Here is an 18,542-nt window from a genome sequence, read left to right as displayed (position 1 = left end):
GGAATGGCTTGTGCAGCCTCATCTTCTCCTTCTTCATCAACCACGGCCTTGCCTTTGGTCTGATATTTTGGCGTGAAGAAGGATGGCTTGTCTACTAGTGCGGTAGCAGGGGGTAGGAACTCAACTGCAGCCTCTGAAAGTAGAGCAGTCAGGCCGATCTGAGGCAGATGGCAGTAGAGTATTTTCTTCGCTCGGTCCTGGAATACGTAGACGTAAGGACCATCCCGATCGATCCTCGAGTGGGGACCAGCTATGAACTCCTTACTTACTAGAGAAATGACATCCAGGTAGTTCCAAGCAATGTTGTTCGATCTGTCCAGTGCTACCTGATGGTTCTCGCAGTCTACACCCACATGTGTAAGGATCCGAGTAATCACTGCACCAAATCCACATGCATTGCTCTTGGAGTTGGTTACTTTCCCCTTGTATCCTGCTAAGTTTGCGGCCAGCACCGCTTCCATGTTGAAGGCAGTAGCAGGTGGGAATGTAGAGTTTCCAAATGCCGGTAGCAAATGCCTCACACCTTGGTACAGGAGGCACAACTCCCATTGCGTGACTGATGCGGCTGTGGTTTTCCCGTATAGCAATGAGCCAATGAGGCGTGTGGCATATCTCAGTACTGGGCTCCAGATAAGTGACTCCTTTGCCTGAGAAGATCTATAAACCCCTGTGCCAATTGTTTCCCAGAAGTTCAACAGCTCTGAAGTCCAATAAAGACCAGATGTCCTCTCCCCTGCACTCACTACAAGAAATATGTACATTGTTAGCGCTGAAAATATGCTATATTAGATGTTTGATAGCGAATTCATAAATGCTACGTATACGGCAGCCATCATAGGTACCCCTTCTACGATAGCATTTTTTTGGAATGCTATGAAATATACACATATCATAGCAATACTCCTATGATGTTATTACCTTTTACCATAACATTTATAGTTTGCTATTATAGAACGAAGATTATAATAGCATTTATCTATGAATCTTGATAATACATTTTCAGTGACATTGAATTATATATATATATATATATATATAAATTATCCGGAATATATATTTAATTTCTTTTTAAAACATAAATTAGAACTAATTTATAATTAAATCGGTTAAGTTGACTAAAAATAATAAATTGGTATTTTTATAAATTGAATTTTGGTTTACAATTACATTGGTTTACAGTTACAAATTGGTTTAGTAATTAACCCTAACTAAACCTAATACACTTATACACCCACCAAACTACAATCGGACGATCTTCTTCAGTCCCCGCCGCATCTCCACCGCACGACCACCACCCCACCACCGGCTTGCACCACTGCTGCATCACGCTTGACCGAAGTCGCCGCTATGTCACACCACTGATTTTACTTCCCTGCTCCTTAACAAATCTGTAAACAAAATAAAAATCAATCACAAATTTATAAGAAGATGACAAGAGAACATATAAGAGGAAGGTGAAGTGAGTTTACCTGTGGTGGTGGTGAGGAGGTGAAGCCAACGCAGATCTTGACCAGAGACATACCAGTCCTGGGTACCACCGTATTGTCTCCTCTGCTCACGACCACCAGCTCTGCCCACAAAGAAAAACATAATCAAAACAGAGAGAGAGACAGAGAGAGAGAAAGAGGTGACCATGGTGGTGGTTGTGAAGACTGCGACGGAATCGAAGGGAGTGCGACGGAATCGAGCCCCTTCCCATGTCTTCTCCGACACAACTCTACCATCTCGAACTCCATCTCTCTCTGTCTCTTTCGCTTCTGTAACTCTCTCTCTCTTCTCAAACACGAGATCTCAGATCTCAAAAATAATTAAAAAACAAATGTAAAAGTACAATTAATCTTGAACGTTGATTCAATATTATCCAAGGGTGGAAAAGGTGATCCATGCCAAACCAATAGAAAAAAAGGACGAGGATAGCTGAAAGAATGATTTTGGACCTTTGATCTAAATCAATCAATGGCTCAAAAAAACAATACATATTATCTTTTTATTTATTTATAGTTATTATTAAATTAGCTAAACTTTAATTAATTTGATATTATAATTTAAAACTTGAAATCTATATTTTTGTATTTGAGTTTTGATGTTGTGTGAATTACTAAATTGAAAATATTAAATTTATGACTTTGTATGTAGAGTTTAATTTTGGGGTTTAGAGATTAGATTTAGGGTGTAGATTTATGGTTTAGTGTATGAAGTTTAGAATTTAAATTATATATTGTATTTTAAAATAATTAAATTATGAATTTAAATTTAAGATTATAGTTATATTATGAAAAAATGAAGTTTTAAAGTTTATATTTAGGGATTAGGGTTTAAACCCTAAAAACTAAAACTTAAACACAGTCCTCAAAACTTAAATATTTTCTTATTTTAATCTTTGATTTTAAGTTTCATTCAAAATTTATATTTTTATAAATTTAATTTCAAATATTAATTTTAAACCTCAAACCATAAATTATACTTATATATATCATATCCCAAATTTATCATATACCATAAACTATAACTAAAAATTTTAAAACTCTTTTCATTAGTTAATTTCAAATTTTAAATTTAATCTAAAAGTTTGGTCTTAAATCTAATTAAACCCCGAGACACTATACTCCAAACCCTATAATTATATGAAAATCTTTAATTTATTTAATAGGAACGTTATAAATATAAAATATAATTTAATTTTTAAACATAAATATCACTCCTTTGTTAATTCTCCTTTTAATTGGTAAAATATATATTCCATAATTTATAAACTACAAATTGATTTATAAAAACATAGCAGTCTTAAAACAATGTTACAGGTAAGGATCAACAACGAATCAAAAACAATAGACAAAACTTTGCATTTTGATCATCTGATTTGCAAGTATTTTCTATTTGTCTTGAAGCTCAGTAGCCATTTTATCTTGTGAAGTTTTTGGAGCCTGCACATAACTCATCAGTTCAGTGCCAGACCTAGACAGATTGGGTGAGTTGGAGCAAGCTCTGCATTCGCAATATGGAGCGTCACGGGAGTGTCTGAAACCCCTTTACCAGATCCTGCAACACATGTCAACTACTTATCACAATCAAAACTTATTTTGGTTAACTCTTGATCATACAACACTAAAGTTCATCACAAAGCAAAACTAATCTATCATCATGAAGCAAAACTAATCCATCATCATGAAAAATCTAATATCCCTAAAAGCCGAGAAAAGCTAGTCAAACACAAATTTACATTTACAGACAAGCTTCAAGTCTCCATGAATTAAATGAGTAATAGGATATCAACTGATACACTAAAAAAAGAAGGTTTAACATTTACCTTGAGGTCTTGACGATCTTGCAGTTTAGGAACAATGTCTCTGTGTTTCATGTCATCATAAACTTCATCAAATGCAAAAGCAGAAGGATCCTCCTCCAATTTTTTCTTATGCTTGCAACTATATCCACAAGTTGCTTCAGGTGGATAGTTTCCGTACCTGCAGAAAAATGATCACGATTAGCGCTCTTTATTTGTAACATATTCTTCTAAGTTCGAACCTTATATCTACGTTAGAAAATATCAAACGATAACCTTAGCTACACTGTGACCCAACCCTTCAGCTAATCTATCCTGCTCCTTGCCTGAACATAGGATTATACCTAACACAAAGAACTGAAACATAAAACTTGAATCCTCATTACAGAAACAGAACAAAGAAGGGACGATTGGATGTTCAAAATCTCCATATAAGAAAGACAGAGCTTAATCCGCCATTAGCATCGTCAAAAGGGATCTTTTTCTAGCTATTGAGAACTCTACACCAATCCAAGATTATCCCAAATACTAAAAAATTGCAGAGATTCATCAAAAGGGAATTTTTTTTCTCAACAATATGAAAGGATTTATGGGTCTAGTGTGGCTAAACACACACAATGAAATGTGACATCGTCCTAATGAATCTCCATACAAATCTTGTTTGATGCACCAAGAAGAGAGATAAGAAGATGAACAGAGACTAGCTAGAGATGAAAATAGGATGGAACAGATAGAGAAGGATGCTTACCTAGAGTCGCGGTCTGGTGAGCTGTCGGAGTCGGATTTCAAATCGCCGGGAATGCCGGAGTCAGGGTTCCGGTCTCTGTGGAGACAAAACGACTTTGAGTTTAATTCAATGAATCAATTCGTCGGTACAAATATTTTTTTATCAGATTTGGGTTACAAACCTGGAAGAGATTGACGTTTCTCTCTTATTCTTCCTGAGTTCATCTTCTTCTTTCTTCAATTGCTGTTCCAACACGATCCCATATTCCACCGGAAATTTCAGACCCGACGCAGCTGCTAAACCAAGAAATTGCAAACTAAGAGAAGAAGAAAAGCGAATCGTTGTCACTTTTCCAACATCAGCAGTTGAAATCAAAAACTAAGAAGAAGAGGAAAGAATAAATAAAACATAGAGATAGAGTTTCAAGGTTTGGGTGAGAAAGCCAGAGAAGAGAAAAAGATATCGACTGTTTGGGGAAAGTAATTGAAAAAAAAGATGAAAGTAGTTTGTCAATTTTTTTCTAAGCGTTTACTCCAAACTGATTTTTAGTTCCCTCTCGTTGAAAAATAAGGTTCCAAAACTCAAATTTTGGTTTTTTAGCGAAATTTTACAATAATGTTTATCTAATGCTATTATATAGTACGAAAATTTTAAATTCATTTATGATAGCAGTTCAGTAAAACGTGCTATAACAATATGCTATCAATGTGGATTTTTTTTGTAGTGACTCATTCCAAATAGTCCGCAGAGGTCTGTGAAAGATACCTCAAAGTATACTTTCTGCACTACGAATGCCAGAAAACCTTCCTGATGGCTATCATCGGGACGGCTGACGTATGCGGATGCTATGAACTGGCGTACCAACTCCGGATAAGTGGGTTCGTTGAGGTTGCATAGTTGGCCTAGACCCATGTTCTGGAACAGCCCTTCAATGTCTGATTTGATTCCCAATATTGTCATCGTCTCAGGACATGCTAGTTGTGTAGCCGGAACGGCTACCTTCTTCATGTTGTTGTAGTGGGTGGTATCAGACTTATCCCACTTCTTTGGCCTTTGATTCTCTCGCTGAGACGAACCCTCTTCTTGTGTGTTCTTCTTTGCTGATGTTTTCGTGCGCTTCATTCTCTACAAAATAGAATCATTGCTCTCAACATGGTTATAATCAATTAAGAACTCAAAGCAACATGAAAATGAAAGGCGAAATCGAGTTGTGATAAAAAAAACCAAATTGAAAAAATTCTCAATCCCTAAATCATCTCAAATCCTGTTCCAAACTCGTTGATCACAGACAATTGTGTTCTATTCCATGTTTAAACATCTGTTTCATGCATATCTGATCAAGGAATCAACACGGAAATAAGAAATTCACAAAACCCAAAAAATTCCTCAAGAACACGATTTCAGAAGGTGGAGATTCGCGGTGTATACCTGTCTTAGGGTGAAAACGAGTGTAGGAATCAGGTAGAGCTCGAAAAATCAAGGGGAATAGAGCCCAAAATTGTTCAAATCGGATGATTATAGAGAGAGAAAAAGGGGGGGGGCGAATTATAGGGGAAATCGGAGGGGATGAGAGTTCTGAGGTTTTGATCCAAAAAGTTTGGGTTTTGCCTTATAATTATGTCTCCCGCACACGCATCGATCGATGCATTTTTGAACAAATACGGAATCGATCGATGCGTTTATAAAAAGGCTCCGGAGATTTTTTTCGATCCATCGATGGGATAATCTAATCGATCGATCACATTGTTACGCTTTGGTCCATCTTAGTGATCGATCGATGCGTTTTCGGATATATATCCATCGATCGATCCGTTTATAAAAAAACTTACACGATTTTCCGAGGACATTCCGAGGAACGTTTGAGATTCTCGATCGATCGATGGGATAATCCAATCGATCGATCACATTGTTACGCTTTGGTCCATCTTAGTGATCGATCGATGCGTTTTTGTATATATACACATCGATCGATCCGTTTAAAAAAAACGCACGAGATTTTCCGAAGACATTCCGAGGAAAGCTTGAGATTCTCGATCGATCGATGGGATAGTCCAATCGATCGATCACATTGTTACGCTTTGTTCCATCTTAGTGATCGATCAATGCGTTTTTGGATATATATAATCCGAGGAAATTCCGAGGAAATAGGGTTTTTAAACCGAAAACAACGTTTTGCGGTTTGAATAACACCTATATAACCCTTATTAAGTGTCTTACGTTCATTATGAAGTCAAAAATTTGTTCCTTACCGTATAATTAACACTTTTCCGATTGTATGAACGAAATCCCACAACATAAGAGAAACACTTATACCTTTTAGTGAACGGTAAAGGGAATACTTTCAATTAGTTTTGAATTTGTTATTTCATGGTTTATGCTCATCTATACAAAGAATCCTCAATGGTATGCATTACAATTGTATAAGAAATGAAATACGGCAAAAAAAATTGATGTTTTGAAACCCCAAACACTAGTTCCTCGGTATTTCCTCGGAATATTCCGAGGGAATTCCAATGGATATTTATGTATCCGTCAGAATTTCCTCGGAATATTTTCATTTTACCGGGCAAATATTTTGCGAAAATTGAAATTAGAATTCCGACGGAAAATGTCCGTCGGACCCTAGGTTTTATAACCACGAGCCCCTTCTTCTTCCCCATTTCTCTCTTCTTCCTCTGCGCGACTCCTCTCTTCTCTCCGGCGATTTCCCCCTGAAATCCGACGATATCTCCGGCGATCTCCCCCTTCTCTTACACAAATCATGTAAGGACCCTATCCCACTCTCTTAGGTTCTATTTGTTAGGTTTTTGTGTAGTTTTGATAGATTATTGTTAGGGTGATTGGTTAGGATTGTGATTTGGTTGTATAATAGGTTTAGAATTGTGATTTGGTTGAATAATTTGTTTTGTTGAATTGATTTAGAATTTTTTTAGAATTTTTTTATTTTTTTGTATTTATAAATTCTATTTTTGTATATAAAATCGATTTTTGTATTTTACAAAACGATTTTTCTATATAAATTCGATTTTTGGATTTTAAAAAATCTTTTTTGTATATAAATTTGATTTTTTGGATTTTACAAAACATTTTAAATATCTATAAAACTTTTTTTGTGATTAAAAACTATTATTTGGGATTTATAAATATTTTAATATATATATATATATATATATATATTATTAAAACTATTTTTTGTAATTATTAATCTATTTTTTATTTATTAAAACTATTTTTTGTTTATTAGAACTATTTTTATATATTTATTAAATATTTTTAATATATATAAATCTTTTTTTGTGATTAAATTATTTGAGATTTTTTTTTTAATTAATTTATATATTTCTCTATTTATTAAATATATTTTTTTAATTTACAGGTCTCATGATGATCAGACCCGGCTTCGACAGCGTCGTGGTCGTGGTGGTACGGGGAGCCAGTCTCGGGATTCCAGCCATTTTCAGGATTCCCCTTCGCCCCACAGCTCCAACCATACATCTCCCTCTGCTGCACCCGCTCCTGCTCCTCTCGCTCCCGCTGCTGCATCCGCTCCTGTTCCTCCGGGTCCTCCGGGAGTGATGAGTGTTGCGGAGTTGGTTCAATAGCCCGGTCGTGACCATCTTCCGTATCTCACTCCGTATCCACATGGACGGGGTCAAACATGGTAATTAAACATTTTTTTTTCTTTAAATTTGGATTCATTATTAACCGTTTGTTCTTTTTATTAGGTTCAACCGATCCGGGAACGGGATCAGCGCATGGATCAACCGTATGATGTACTCGGCACTCGACAGGGGACATCCGACTTTCACTCACTTCCCTACCGACAAGCAGGTTCTGTGGTTTCGTCAGTTTGCGGTAAGTATTCTAATTTTTTACTTATATTTTTAATCTTTAATATAAATTTTCTACTAATTGTGTTTTTTTTTCAGCAAGAGTTCAACTGGAATTCCGATGAGACGCTCTTTATCTATCACCACTTCGTCCATAAAGTTATGGACAACTATGAGAAGCAGATCCACGAGTGGAAGAAGGAGTGGGAAATCAATAAGGTTCGATTTAATTTATTAAACAATTTTTTAATTTATTAAACTATTTTTTAATTTATTAAACTATTTTATTTTTATTTTTATTAAAAGGTCCCAAAGTCGATGAACGACACGGTCTGGAAGGAGTTGTGTGCGCATTGGGATAAGGAAGAGACGAAAGAAACTTCTTCTACCAACTCCACCAACCGAAGGAGCGACCGTAAAGGGAAGGGCATCTACAAGCATAACTTGGGTGCTCAATCTATTGTCACTCTGGGAGATCGCATGGTAAGTTCAACCGTCTTTTCTTCAATTATTTGAGTTTCAGAATTTTAATTTATTGTGCATTTCTTCTAATTTCTAATGTTTCTTTAATTTATGTTTTTTTTCAAGGCGGAAGAAAATGATGGCGAGCCGGTTGATGATCTCGCCCTAATGAGGAGGGCGTATACCAACAAGAAGACCGGCCAGATTGATGACGGTCTTGTGAGGGACGTGTTCGACCTGGTCCAAACTCAGGTGATAGACGAAGTGTCTCAGCTTCAAACCGAGGATGACGCTTCGACGGCTTCGACCAACTTGTCCCGGTTTCGAATCAACGAAATCGTTGAATCCGTAAGTTCTTTTTTTTTTAAAGTTCAATTCATTTATTTCTTGGTTTAAATTTGTAAATTTGGCTATTTTCTATTCAGTCAGTTCCAAAGAAGAAGGGACGTTTGGTCGGTTTGGGTCGTCGCACCCGGTCGGTTCCTCCTTCTTCTGCACCACCGCCCTTTGTTGATCCAGAAGTACTTACGGCTCAGTTGAAGGACAAGGATGATCGCATATCTTTGTTGGAGACCCAGATGGCGGCTCAACAGGCGGGCTATGAGGCACATAGGAGGCTGAACCAGCAAATGATGGAGATGATGCAAAGGATGTACCCGAACGAGGTGTTCCCGGACGTGCCAGACCCGTAGTTTTTTTTTTTCCAAAAACTCGGAATGTTTTATTTTTATTTGTGAAACTTTGAATATTAATTAATATGATTTCAATTTTAATTTTAATTTTATATTTTCGATCTTAAATTTCAAAAATTTATTTTTTAATTCGAGGAAATTCATTACATTTTTTACTCGATCGATCGATGCGTTTTTGGACATAAGTCCATCGATCGATCTGTTTATAAAAAAACGTTCGGAATATACCGAGGGACATCTTTCCTCGGAATATTCCGAGGAACATGTCCCTCGGTATATTCCGATCGATCGATGTATATATGTCCAAAAACGCATCGATCGATGAATTCCGAGGAAATATCCCGACGAAGTTCTCCCTCGGTATATTCCGAGGAGATTTCCGACAAACTAGTGATCCTCGGAATTTCCTCGGAATTTCCTCGGAAATTTGGTTCCTCGGAATTCCGTCGGAAATTTCCGAGGGATTTCCGAGGAAAGAAGAAATTCCGAGGAATTATTTCCGAGGACTTGTTTCGTCGGTATGTCGTCGGAATAGCGATATTCCGACGAAATTCCAACGATTTTTTCCCTCAGAATCCTTGCTGTTTTCTTGTAGTGTGTATCTTGTAGTGTGTAGAGAAAAATAAATTTTCAAAAGCAAGCGAGTGGTATTTACCCTGGAATAAAGGAAGATGTTATAAGTTCATTTTTGGAGTCGAACTGATCCACCAGTAAACCTCTATAGGTCTCGAAAACACCTGAATGATGGAAACTACAATCTCGTAAAATGATCAGAGAAGTCAGAGCCATAGTCTTCTGGCAATCAGAAACCAGATTGAAGGGAGTAGTTGGTTCTTACCACAATCTCTGTCATTGCGCCTGATAAGAATATCAGCGGGCAGTAATTTCTCCATTTTTTAAGACAGAAAAAAAAACACAGGGACATTGGTGGGTCTTGTGTTTCACTCAGACTCTTATATTGCATTAAAAAGCAACGACGACAGAACACACAGAAATATAACTGCCTGAAACAGAGAACAAAAAGCAAGGTAGGTGACTTGCTTAGATATCAAGAGAATGTACGGATAAAGAGCAGAAGAAGAAAAATAATTACCCAAAGATAAAAAGCAGTGCCATTGCGTCGATAATCATCAGCGAGAACCTTTGTAGCTTCAAGGGCTTATCGTATAGAGGACCCTGAGGTTATCACAGAACAAACCAAAGATATAGTTTGTATCTGAGGTGAAGATATCTTAATGAAAGAAATGGTAGTCACAGTTCAAGAAAATGCTAAATCGTATGCAAAAGATCTATCATACACGTATGGTCCGATTTGAAACTGGCTAAAGGGTGAACGATGTCTAATTCAGTTGGTCTTAACCAATCATAATTTGCAATATTACTGAGAGTACCTTCAAATTTTTGTTGATACTGACCACCTTCGTACCTGACTCCACCTCGTGGCCACCACCTCCTCCTGTCCATCAACCGTAGCCACCACCGCCTCCACCGCCTCCGTGTCCTCCAAACAGTCTCTGACCATGTAACCTGGCTCACCACACATGTAGTAGTCGCTTCTCCCTGACAACCACCTATTCCTCCGCATCTGATCCACGGTTTATGTCACTTCCGCCATAGCCTTTGAAATAGACGGTGACTCTAGATTTTCCAGTGAAGAGCTGAGATTTTGCGGTGGATTTCATAGCCATGAAAATAGCTTCTTCGTAATAGGTTTTGATTTAGGGTGGATTTAGGTTTAGATATAAAGCAGTACTAAGGGGAGGTGGAACAAAACATTTAAGAACATTGATTGAGAAAGTAACGGAAGAAAAAATCTGGCATTTGAAAAGATGAAGTGGAAGAGTGGGGTGTAGAGAGAGACTACTTCTCTCGATGCTTGAAGATGGAACACGTTTATCGGCATGGACTGAGGTGGGCCGCATGGAAATTTTAAGAAAATTCACACAGAAGCCCAATCTAACTCAGCAGCAATGACGTGTGGCGATTATAAACTTTTTGATTGGATGATTTTTTTAAATGACGTGGCATGCTTATCTTTGCACTATATTCCCCTTTTAGTATTGTTAGATTGTTGCAACTGCATTACGGGGCCTATCTTCTACGGTATATGGATACCATAGACTAGTATAAGATGACCCCATAACGTATAGCTATTGGATTAATTGCGTTAGTTTGTAAGCTTTTCTGGTGGAAATAACTTTTGAATATCAAAATAACTTCTCCCAGTTCAGCTATAATCACTATAATTCGCAGTTTATTAGTTTTCTGTTAAAAATTAGAATATATAATCTAAATTTATCTTTGAATCTTATAATGATATTCGTTTTCAACAAGAAAACACTGTAAATGACCTTACTCTTAATTAAAAGGAAAACCCTAATGTACGCATGTACAATTTATTTGCTTTCTTTTTCTACGCGTATAATTTATGATAGCAACAATAATGTTAGATTTGATCAAAAAAAAAGCAACAATAATGTTAGATAGCAGTTGGGAGCTATTCTGCTGTGTAAATCATTAAATTAAGTAGCCTTGTCAATGTATCTTACTCTTAATTAGCTTGATTTTTCGGATAGTACTTGATCTCGGGCTTGCTATTTATAATCCATAACTATTACTTTTACATTTGGACAGCAAGTTTTTCTCGATAAACATTTTTCCATTAATATATTTCACAATATTTTCTTCTTTATGTCTCTTTGGACCTTTTATATTACGTGTAAATATAGAGAAAGCTACCCTCTTCACACCCAATTCTGTGGTAGTATCAATCACCTGTTGGGTGTGATCCACATATCTACCCTACGCCTTTGTTCCATTTTTCAGTTATTCGTATTTACGCATGTTGCGTAGTTGAGTCGATTTAAAAGAACTCTAAAAAGTAGAATATTGACCAAAAATGATACCAACAATATCTTATATATTGTTTAGCTTGATGGGCTCTAGAAGTCTTGATGCATTAACTATGATGACCTACAAAGTTGTAGTTTGGTAACAATTTAATTAGATCACATGCTCAAAGATTTTAATTATGAAATTCCTTAGGTAATATGTTCTTAGCATTTCAACGTAGCCTAGTTATCGTATGAGATTATATAATATATTTGGATTGCGAAATTCTAATATTTACGTACATGGATCTTTATGACGGTACAATTTGTTGATTTGATACATTAATCAAAAGAAATTCAGTTGGAACCATCAACCGGTCTAAAATTTTTAGATGTCTTAAGCAAATGTTTGATAACATATATTTTATGTTTTTTACTACACCGATTTACAATACAAATCATATTAGACTTTTTAAAACTAATACAAATTCATTAATGATTGGTAAAGGCAACTTTATGAATATAATAGAAGTATAAGTCAATGTAAACATTTGAATATAGTCAATAATAATTTTATTGAATCATTTACTATTACAGAAATTTTATGCTAATTTTTAATATTATCTAACAATCAATTATTTAATATATTTATTAATAAGCATTCTATAAAAAATATTAAAAATCTACAAATATTATTATTATCATCAAAAATTATAAATCTTATTTACATATAAATACTAACAAATATATCTAAATATGAAAATATTCATATTATGTCAAATTATATTCTACTAGTTGATGTTCCGCACCTTGTGCGGATTAATATATCAATACATCTAACAATATTTAATTCTATTTTTTTAATAAAATAATAATAATTAAATTAGATACAAAGTTTAAATTATTATAAATTATAAAATTTCAATATTCATATTGGTAATCAATTTATTAAATTGTATTATTTTGTTTCATATTTTTATTTATGTGATGTAGATTTTGGATCAAAATCTTTTTTGTAGTAATAACTAAATTAGGAAATTTTGTATGTGAAATTAACACATATTGTATTTGGACTGAAAAGAAATCATGTGGTACTATAAGGATTATAAAAAATTACAAATATAAAACATTAACAAATAACAATAGTTTAGGAGTGTTCAATCTGGTAAAACCAAACAATTCAAAACCGAACCAAACCGAAATAGAGAAAATAGTCTGGATTTGGAAGTACCGAGGATGTTATGTTTAGAAAACATCAGTATATGAATATGGTTCAATATATTAAGGGATCAAACCGAATGAACAAAAGAAACCGATTAATTCGGATATATTAGTATACTTATATATAAATTTTATAATAATACGTATTTGATCAATATTTTCAGTAAAAATAGAGAAATTGGCTATAATATTAGTCATTAAAATTATAAAATGAGAAAATAATAATAATGATATTATCGGTAGATATTGTTAATATCTATTTATTAATCATGATAAAATATTAGTATATATATTGGTAAAATATGTTAATGTTTATTAATTTTTTTAAATATCATGATAAATATAGATGTCAAAATAAATAAATTAAATAATAATATTAATTAAACTAATGATTTATCATATAACTATGGAAAAGATGAAAAACAAGCAAATTAACTAAATAAACTGATTAATTCAGATATATTAGTATACTTATATATAAATTTTATAATAATATGTATTTGATCAATATTTTCAGTAAAAATCAGGAAAATTAGCTATTAGCTAAAATATTAGTCATTAAAATTATAAATGAGAGAAAAGTAATAATGATATTATCGGTATATATTATTAATATCTATTTCTTAATTAAATGTCCTCAATATCATGTTTATTATATATTAAAATATATTTTTTAAAAATATTAGTATATATATCGGTAAAATAGGTTCATGTTTATCATGATTTTAGATATCATGATAAATATATAGATATCAAAAAAAAAGAAATTAATAATAATATTAGTTAAACTAATGATTTCTCCTAAAATCATGAAAAATATGACAAATAAGCAAATTAACAAAAATCATGGAGAAAATGACAAATAAGCCAAATCACTTCATAAATAATAGTATAGATAAGCTATGGATTGGGTTGGCTTATCCTAATTTGACAATACTTTAAGTATTGCATTTAAAAGTAATTAGATTTGGAAATTTAAATAAAACTTAACCAAGCCTAATTAAAATAAAGTTTATAAAACATTACTACACGTATATAAATACATCTTCGAAATAATCCTAAACTAAATTCAACCAAGCACTGATCGAAAAGAATAATCAAACCCATTTAAAACTTAAATTATATTATATGAATAATATTTATCCAAAATAATATATGAATGATATATGTATATTTTTATTAACATAAGATTAATCAGATATTATAATGCTACTAATTTTACAAAATAAAATAAAATAAATTTACAAAAAAATTCTATACGATGGAATTTTATAGTTTGAATGAAAAAATTAGCATTTTATAAACCAAATAAATTGAAAAAGGAAGCAACCCAAATGTCCGACCTTTTGCTGTAAACTTAGTCCTCAACTATTATTATTTTTCTTCTGGTGGTATGCTATATGAAAACACGATGAACGGTTTTTATAAAAGATTCCACAAAAGATTGTGCTATCCACACCATATATGATCAGTATAGACGATTTATACGTAGTAAATTTTGAATTTTCATTTAAAGCGTTATGCTTTGACACAAAGCAAAGAGTATTTAATTCTCTATGAGGATATCACCTGAAAGACTGAAAGTAGCCCTACGCAAAAAAACCGGAACCGAAAAACTGAACCGGAACCGAATCAAATTACCTGAAACCGAAACCGAACTGAAACTCTCAAATATCCGAATGGTTCTTAAATTTCTATATCCGAATAACTGGAACCGAACCGAAAACCGAACGGTTACCCGAATATCCGAAAAACAAGTATTCACTTTCTAATATAAGGTAAAATGTCATTAACCCCACTCGAACATGAAGAGTGAGAACATTGTTATCACCAAACCATGTTATCTTTTATGTACTCTCTTATATTATACATATATATATATATATGGTATTTTTATATTAAAATTCAATAAATACTTATAAAACTAGCACTTTATTGACTCGAATTCTAGTTGGATTGACAAATATGCAAGTGTGTAACCACTAGACCACTTAGATTAACATATTAACTCATATATTTTGTATATGTATATTTGATTCATTTATTAAATGGGTACCCGAAACCGAACCGAAACCGACCGAAACCGAACCGAAATCTATTAAGTACCCATTGGGTATAAGAATGGTTTATCCGATATACCCGAAACCGAACCGAATACCCGAATGCCCAGGGCTAACTGAAAGTATTACATAATCCCCGACTAATTAGAGTTGACAGACATACGCACTGATATAGTAATATACATGCTTGTTGTCACACTCTGCTGGCAATACGTGTTTCGACATACGCACTTTTAGATTTATGTCGTTAGTTATTAAAATTAAAACTGATGTGGTTGAGAGTTGAGATTAGTACAGTATCTTAGTTGTTTTCTACGCTTAAACTTGTTGTAATACATTATCTATATCTAGAAATGTTTCAGTCAACTGGTTAAGTATATATTGTCCGAAGTCTACCACAGGTCCACGACATCTTCACCACACAATGCAATAAATATACATATACATCTACATGTGTTTGTTTATAAATAAGCGTGATATCAAACATGAGAGCAAACATGGTTCCTTGTTTGTCTTGGTTATTGTAAGGGCTTCCAAGAAAATTTATCTTTTCTAAAAGCTTTTTATATTTTTTCATTACAAGAAAGCAAACATGAAAGACAATACAAGCCGGTCTAGTTCTTGTTCTTCATTGAAACTATGTTTGTTGTCCATTCTCTTTCTCACTGAGACAGTCGTCGCCATCAAGCTGCCGCCAAACTTGAAGATTCCAGCGCTAATAGCTTTCGGAGACTCCATTGTTGACACTGGAAATAACAACAATGTCAAAACCGTTGTTAAGTGCGATTTTCAACCTTACGGTATCAATTTCCAAGGCGGAGTTCCGACCGGGAGATTCTGCGACGGACGAGTTCCTGCCGATTTGCTAGGTCCATTCTCTTGTTTTTTTTAATGACTTTACCCTTTTCAGCTCTAGTACCTTTAGGTTTTAGGACACAAGTGAAGTTAGTGACGACGGCAAATTATTTGAGCAATCATTTGTTTTTTGTTCCATTTTTTGGATGGTAGTTAAAGACAAGGCTAGTAACATTGACTCGATATGCATAACACATGTCAGGAAAGTTAGTGTTCCACGATAATACTGATTTTAAAACGTTGAAAATGACGCTATATGTCTTTAATGTTTCTCTTCTTATTTGCAGCTGAGGAAGTGGGGATAAAATCAGTTGTACCCGCATATCTCGATCCAAATCTAACGCCTAAAGATCTTTTAACCGGTGTATCATTTGCGTCGGGAGGTTCTAGTTATGATCCTATAACACCCAAACTCGTGGTAATAATAAATATATAAGTAATATGGCGATCATAAGTTCTTTTTAACCAACTGTACTCCTATAACATATGGACATATTTGATTTGATATTTACCGATTTAACTTGGTCGCACTTGTGTTTGTTGATGATATTAGGCAGCAATATCATTACAAAAGCAGTTGGAATATTTTGAGGAGTACATAGAAAAAGTGAAGAATTTAGTTGGGGAAGAAAGAAAAAACTTCATATTAGCCAACAGCTTGTTCTTATTGGTCGCAGGAAGCGACGACATCGCCAATACTTACTATGATCTTCATGCAAGACCTCACTATGACGTCGATTCGTACACTACTCTTATGGCCAACTCTGCCTCCGATTTTGTGAATGTAAGCTTCTCCCATAATTTAGAAAAATCTGTATATATATATATATATCATATTCCACAATAGTAGTATACTTTTATCTCTCTAGGTAAGTATGATTGAAAGAGTTAAAAAAAAAACATTTACAGTTTACTGGCTGAGCCAAAAAAGCGTATAAATATGCTAAAAGTAGTAAAAATCTACCAGATTATCAACCTTTCATAACGCTTTTGATTTACTTTTCAGAGGTCCACACATTTTGATTTCGATGGAGGACAATCATATATCAAAAATAAAATACCGACTAAATAGTTTATATTATTCCGTGATACATCACTTTTAAGGCATTAATAACTGGAGTACCATGTATAGACTGATCGTTGATGTGTCACATCTTTTATCCTTCTCATCTCTGATAGAATAGGCAACTATGTGTGTGTTGAGTTTTCTAACGTTTATAAATTTAATATTACCTATTCATTAATTATGATAACAGAAACTATACGGATATGGAGTAAGAAGAATAGCTGTGTTTGGTGCACCACCACTTGGTTGTATCCCATCACAGAGAACCTTAGGAGGAGGTCTTTTGAGAGAGTGTGCTGAGTATTACAATGACGCAGCAAAGCTTTTTAATTCAAAGATCTCCACAAAATTGGATTACCTGCTTAAAACTCTACCGGATAGTAAACCGGTCTACATTAATATCTATGACCCTCTTTATGATATCATCCAGAATCCTACAAAATACGGTAATACCCTAAAATTTATATTTAAATTTACTTTATTATGAAAAATACCCTAAAATTATAGTTATGATTTGGGTTATTGTAGGATTTGGAGTATCTAACAAAGGATGCTGTGGAACAGGAGCCGTAGAAGTTGCTGTCCTCTGCAATAAGATCACATCTTCAGTATGTCCTGACGTGTCTAGCCATGTATTTTGGGACAGTTATCATCCCACAGAAAAAACGTACAAAGTTTTAGTCTCATTGTTGATTGACAAATTTGTTAATCAGTTTATCTGAAAGACTATTGTCACTTCGTAATGATTGATTATATTTCATCATGTTTTGTTTGTATTATTTGAAAATTGTATTCCCTCTAAATAAAGTAACATTTTCTTATTGTTTCATCTGTCTTCTTTGGAATATCAACTTATAACGTACTATACATAACTAATCTAGTAGATCCATTCGCTCCAATCGTTGCAAGATAAATCATCATATATCCAATTTTAAAGACCTTATTTTTTCTCTGGTGTAAAGTGACTACCTATTCTTAAAATTCAATAGTAATTATATTAAAAGCATTATTCCTTTTGTATTCCTTATCAGAATTATGGAACTCATGTTATCTTCGTAAAACATGCTGACATTCATTATGTGTGTACTCAATACTATTTTTAGTTACCACCTAACAAACAAAGACAAAAACGTAGTATAGTGATAAAACCACATGTTTCTATACTATTGATATGAGTTTACAAACAAACCCACATGTTTCTATACTATTGCTATGAGTTTACAAGCACCACCATCAGTTGGTACCTCCATACAAAAATGAACTTAACGTAAGAATGTATAGGAAAAAATATTGGTGTTACATATTTTTCTTATCAACCGAAGCTGCTAATGATATTTCTGTATCTTAACCATCTTGATAGTATGTGTAACTCCTTTGGGCTCAAATGATTTTCCGTATTTATTGTACGAAATGAAGTAAACTTGTTAATTGCCCTCATTGTGGAGAAGTAGAGACAGCTACTCACCTGTTCTTCAGTTGCGACTTTGCAAAACAGGTGTGGCAAGAGATCCCTCT

General features: G+C 33.9%; 2 protein-coding genes and 1 long non-coding RNA gene across 5 annotated transcripts; 1 reads left to right on the top strand and 2 right to left on the bottom strand.

Moving 5' to 3' along the window:
• Positions 1-1,122: 1,122 nt before the first annotated feature.
• LOC125587655 lies at positions 1,123-1,864 on the bottom strand. The gene is made up of 2 exons (XR_007323933.1): positions 1,470-1,864; positions 1,123-1,388 (listed from the first exon to the last, which is right to left on the bottom strand). It is a non-coding gene; the product is annotated as an uncharacterized LOC125587655 (long non-coding RNA).
• An 871-nt stretch (positions 1,865-2,735) lies between these two features.
• LOC125587814 lies at positions 2,736-10,923 on the bottom strand. Of its 2 annotated transcripts, none has more exons than XM_048759022.1 (8): positions 10,386-10,923; positions 10,088-10,170; positions 9,833-9,998; positions 9,650-9,731; positions 4,192-4,326; positions 4,032-4,106; positions 3,308-3,464; positions 2,736-3,055 (listed from the first exon to the last, which is right to left on the bottom strand). In XM_048759022.1, exons 3-8 carry the CDS (start codon positions 9,885-9,887, stop codon positions 2,939-2,941), a joined length of 621 nt encoding a protein of 206 aa, XP_048614979.1. In that variant the 5' UTR covers positions 9,888-9,998; positions 10,088-10,170; positions 10,386-10,923; the 3' UTR covers positions 2,736-2,938. The 2 variants fall into 2 exon arrangements, with proteins under 2 accessions (XP_048614979.1, XP_048614980.1); XM_048759023.1 differs by having other exon boundaries at positions 2,736-3,039; positions 10,386-10,896.
• Positions 10,924-15,574: 4,651 nt separating this feature from the next.
• On the top strand, positions 15,575-17,848 carry LOC106424964 (GDSL esterase/lipase EXL3-like). Of its 2 annotated transcripts, none has more exons than XM_013865705.2 (5): positions 15,575-15,975; positions 16,249-16,379; positions 16,515-16,745; positions 17,218-17,473; positions 17,556-17,848. In XM_013865705.2, the coding sequence occupies exons 1-5, from the start codon at positions 15,699-15,701 to the stop codon at positions 17,747-17,749; spliced, it is 1,089 nt and encodes a 362-aa protein (XP_013721159.2). In that variant the 5' UTR covers positions 15,575-15,698; the 3' UTR covers positions 17,750-17,848. The 2 variants fall into 2 exon arrangements, with proteins under 2 accessions (XP_013721159.2, XP_022560328.2); XM_022704607.2 differs by having other exon boundaries at positions 15,579-15,975; positions 17,592-17,848.
• The last annotated feature ends 694 nt before the right edge of the window (positions 17,849-18,542 follow it).

Source organism: Brassica napus, chromosome C5 (genome assembly GCF_020379485.1).
Source record: "Brassica napus cultivar Da-Ae chromosome C5, Da-Ae, whole genome shotgun sequence".
NCBI classification, from domain to species: domain Eukaryota; kingdom Viridiplantae; phylum Streptophyta; class Magnoliopsida; order Brassicales; family Brassicaceae; genus Brassica; species Brassica napus.
Note: the sequence above shows the minus strand (reverse complement) of the source record. Positions and strands in the feature narration are given on the sequence as shown.

Bases quoted from the DNA above. Each gene is read 5' to 3' on its own strand.
- LOC125587814 (XM_048759022.1), bottom strand. From the start codon at position 9,887: ATGGAGAAATTACTGCCCGCTGATATTCTTATCAGGCGCAATGACAGA. The intron at 9,732-9,832 runs GTAAGAACCAAC...TCCATCATTCAG, and splicing joins GCGCAATGACAGAGATTGTG to GTGTTTTCGAGACCTATAGA. The intron at 3,056-3,307 runs GTAAATGTTAAA...TGTGATAAGTAG, and splicing joins AAGATCGTCAAGACCTCAAG to TTGACATGTGTTGCAGGATC.
- LOC106424964 (XM_013865705.2), top strand. From the start codon at position 15,699: ATGAAAGACAATACAAGCCGGTCTAGTTCTTGTTCTTCATTGAAACTA. The intron at 15,976-16,248 runs GTCCATTCTCTT...TCTTATTTGCAG, and splicing joins AGTTCCTGCCGATTTGCTAG to CTGAGGAAGTGGGGATAAAA. The intron at 16,380-16,514 runs GTAATAATAAAT...TGATGATATTAG, and splicing joins CTATAACACCCAAACTCGTG to GCAGCAATATCATTACAAAA.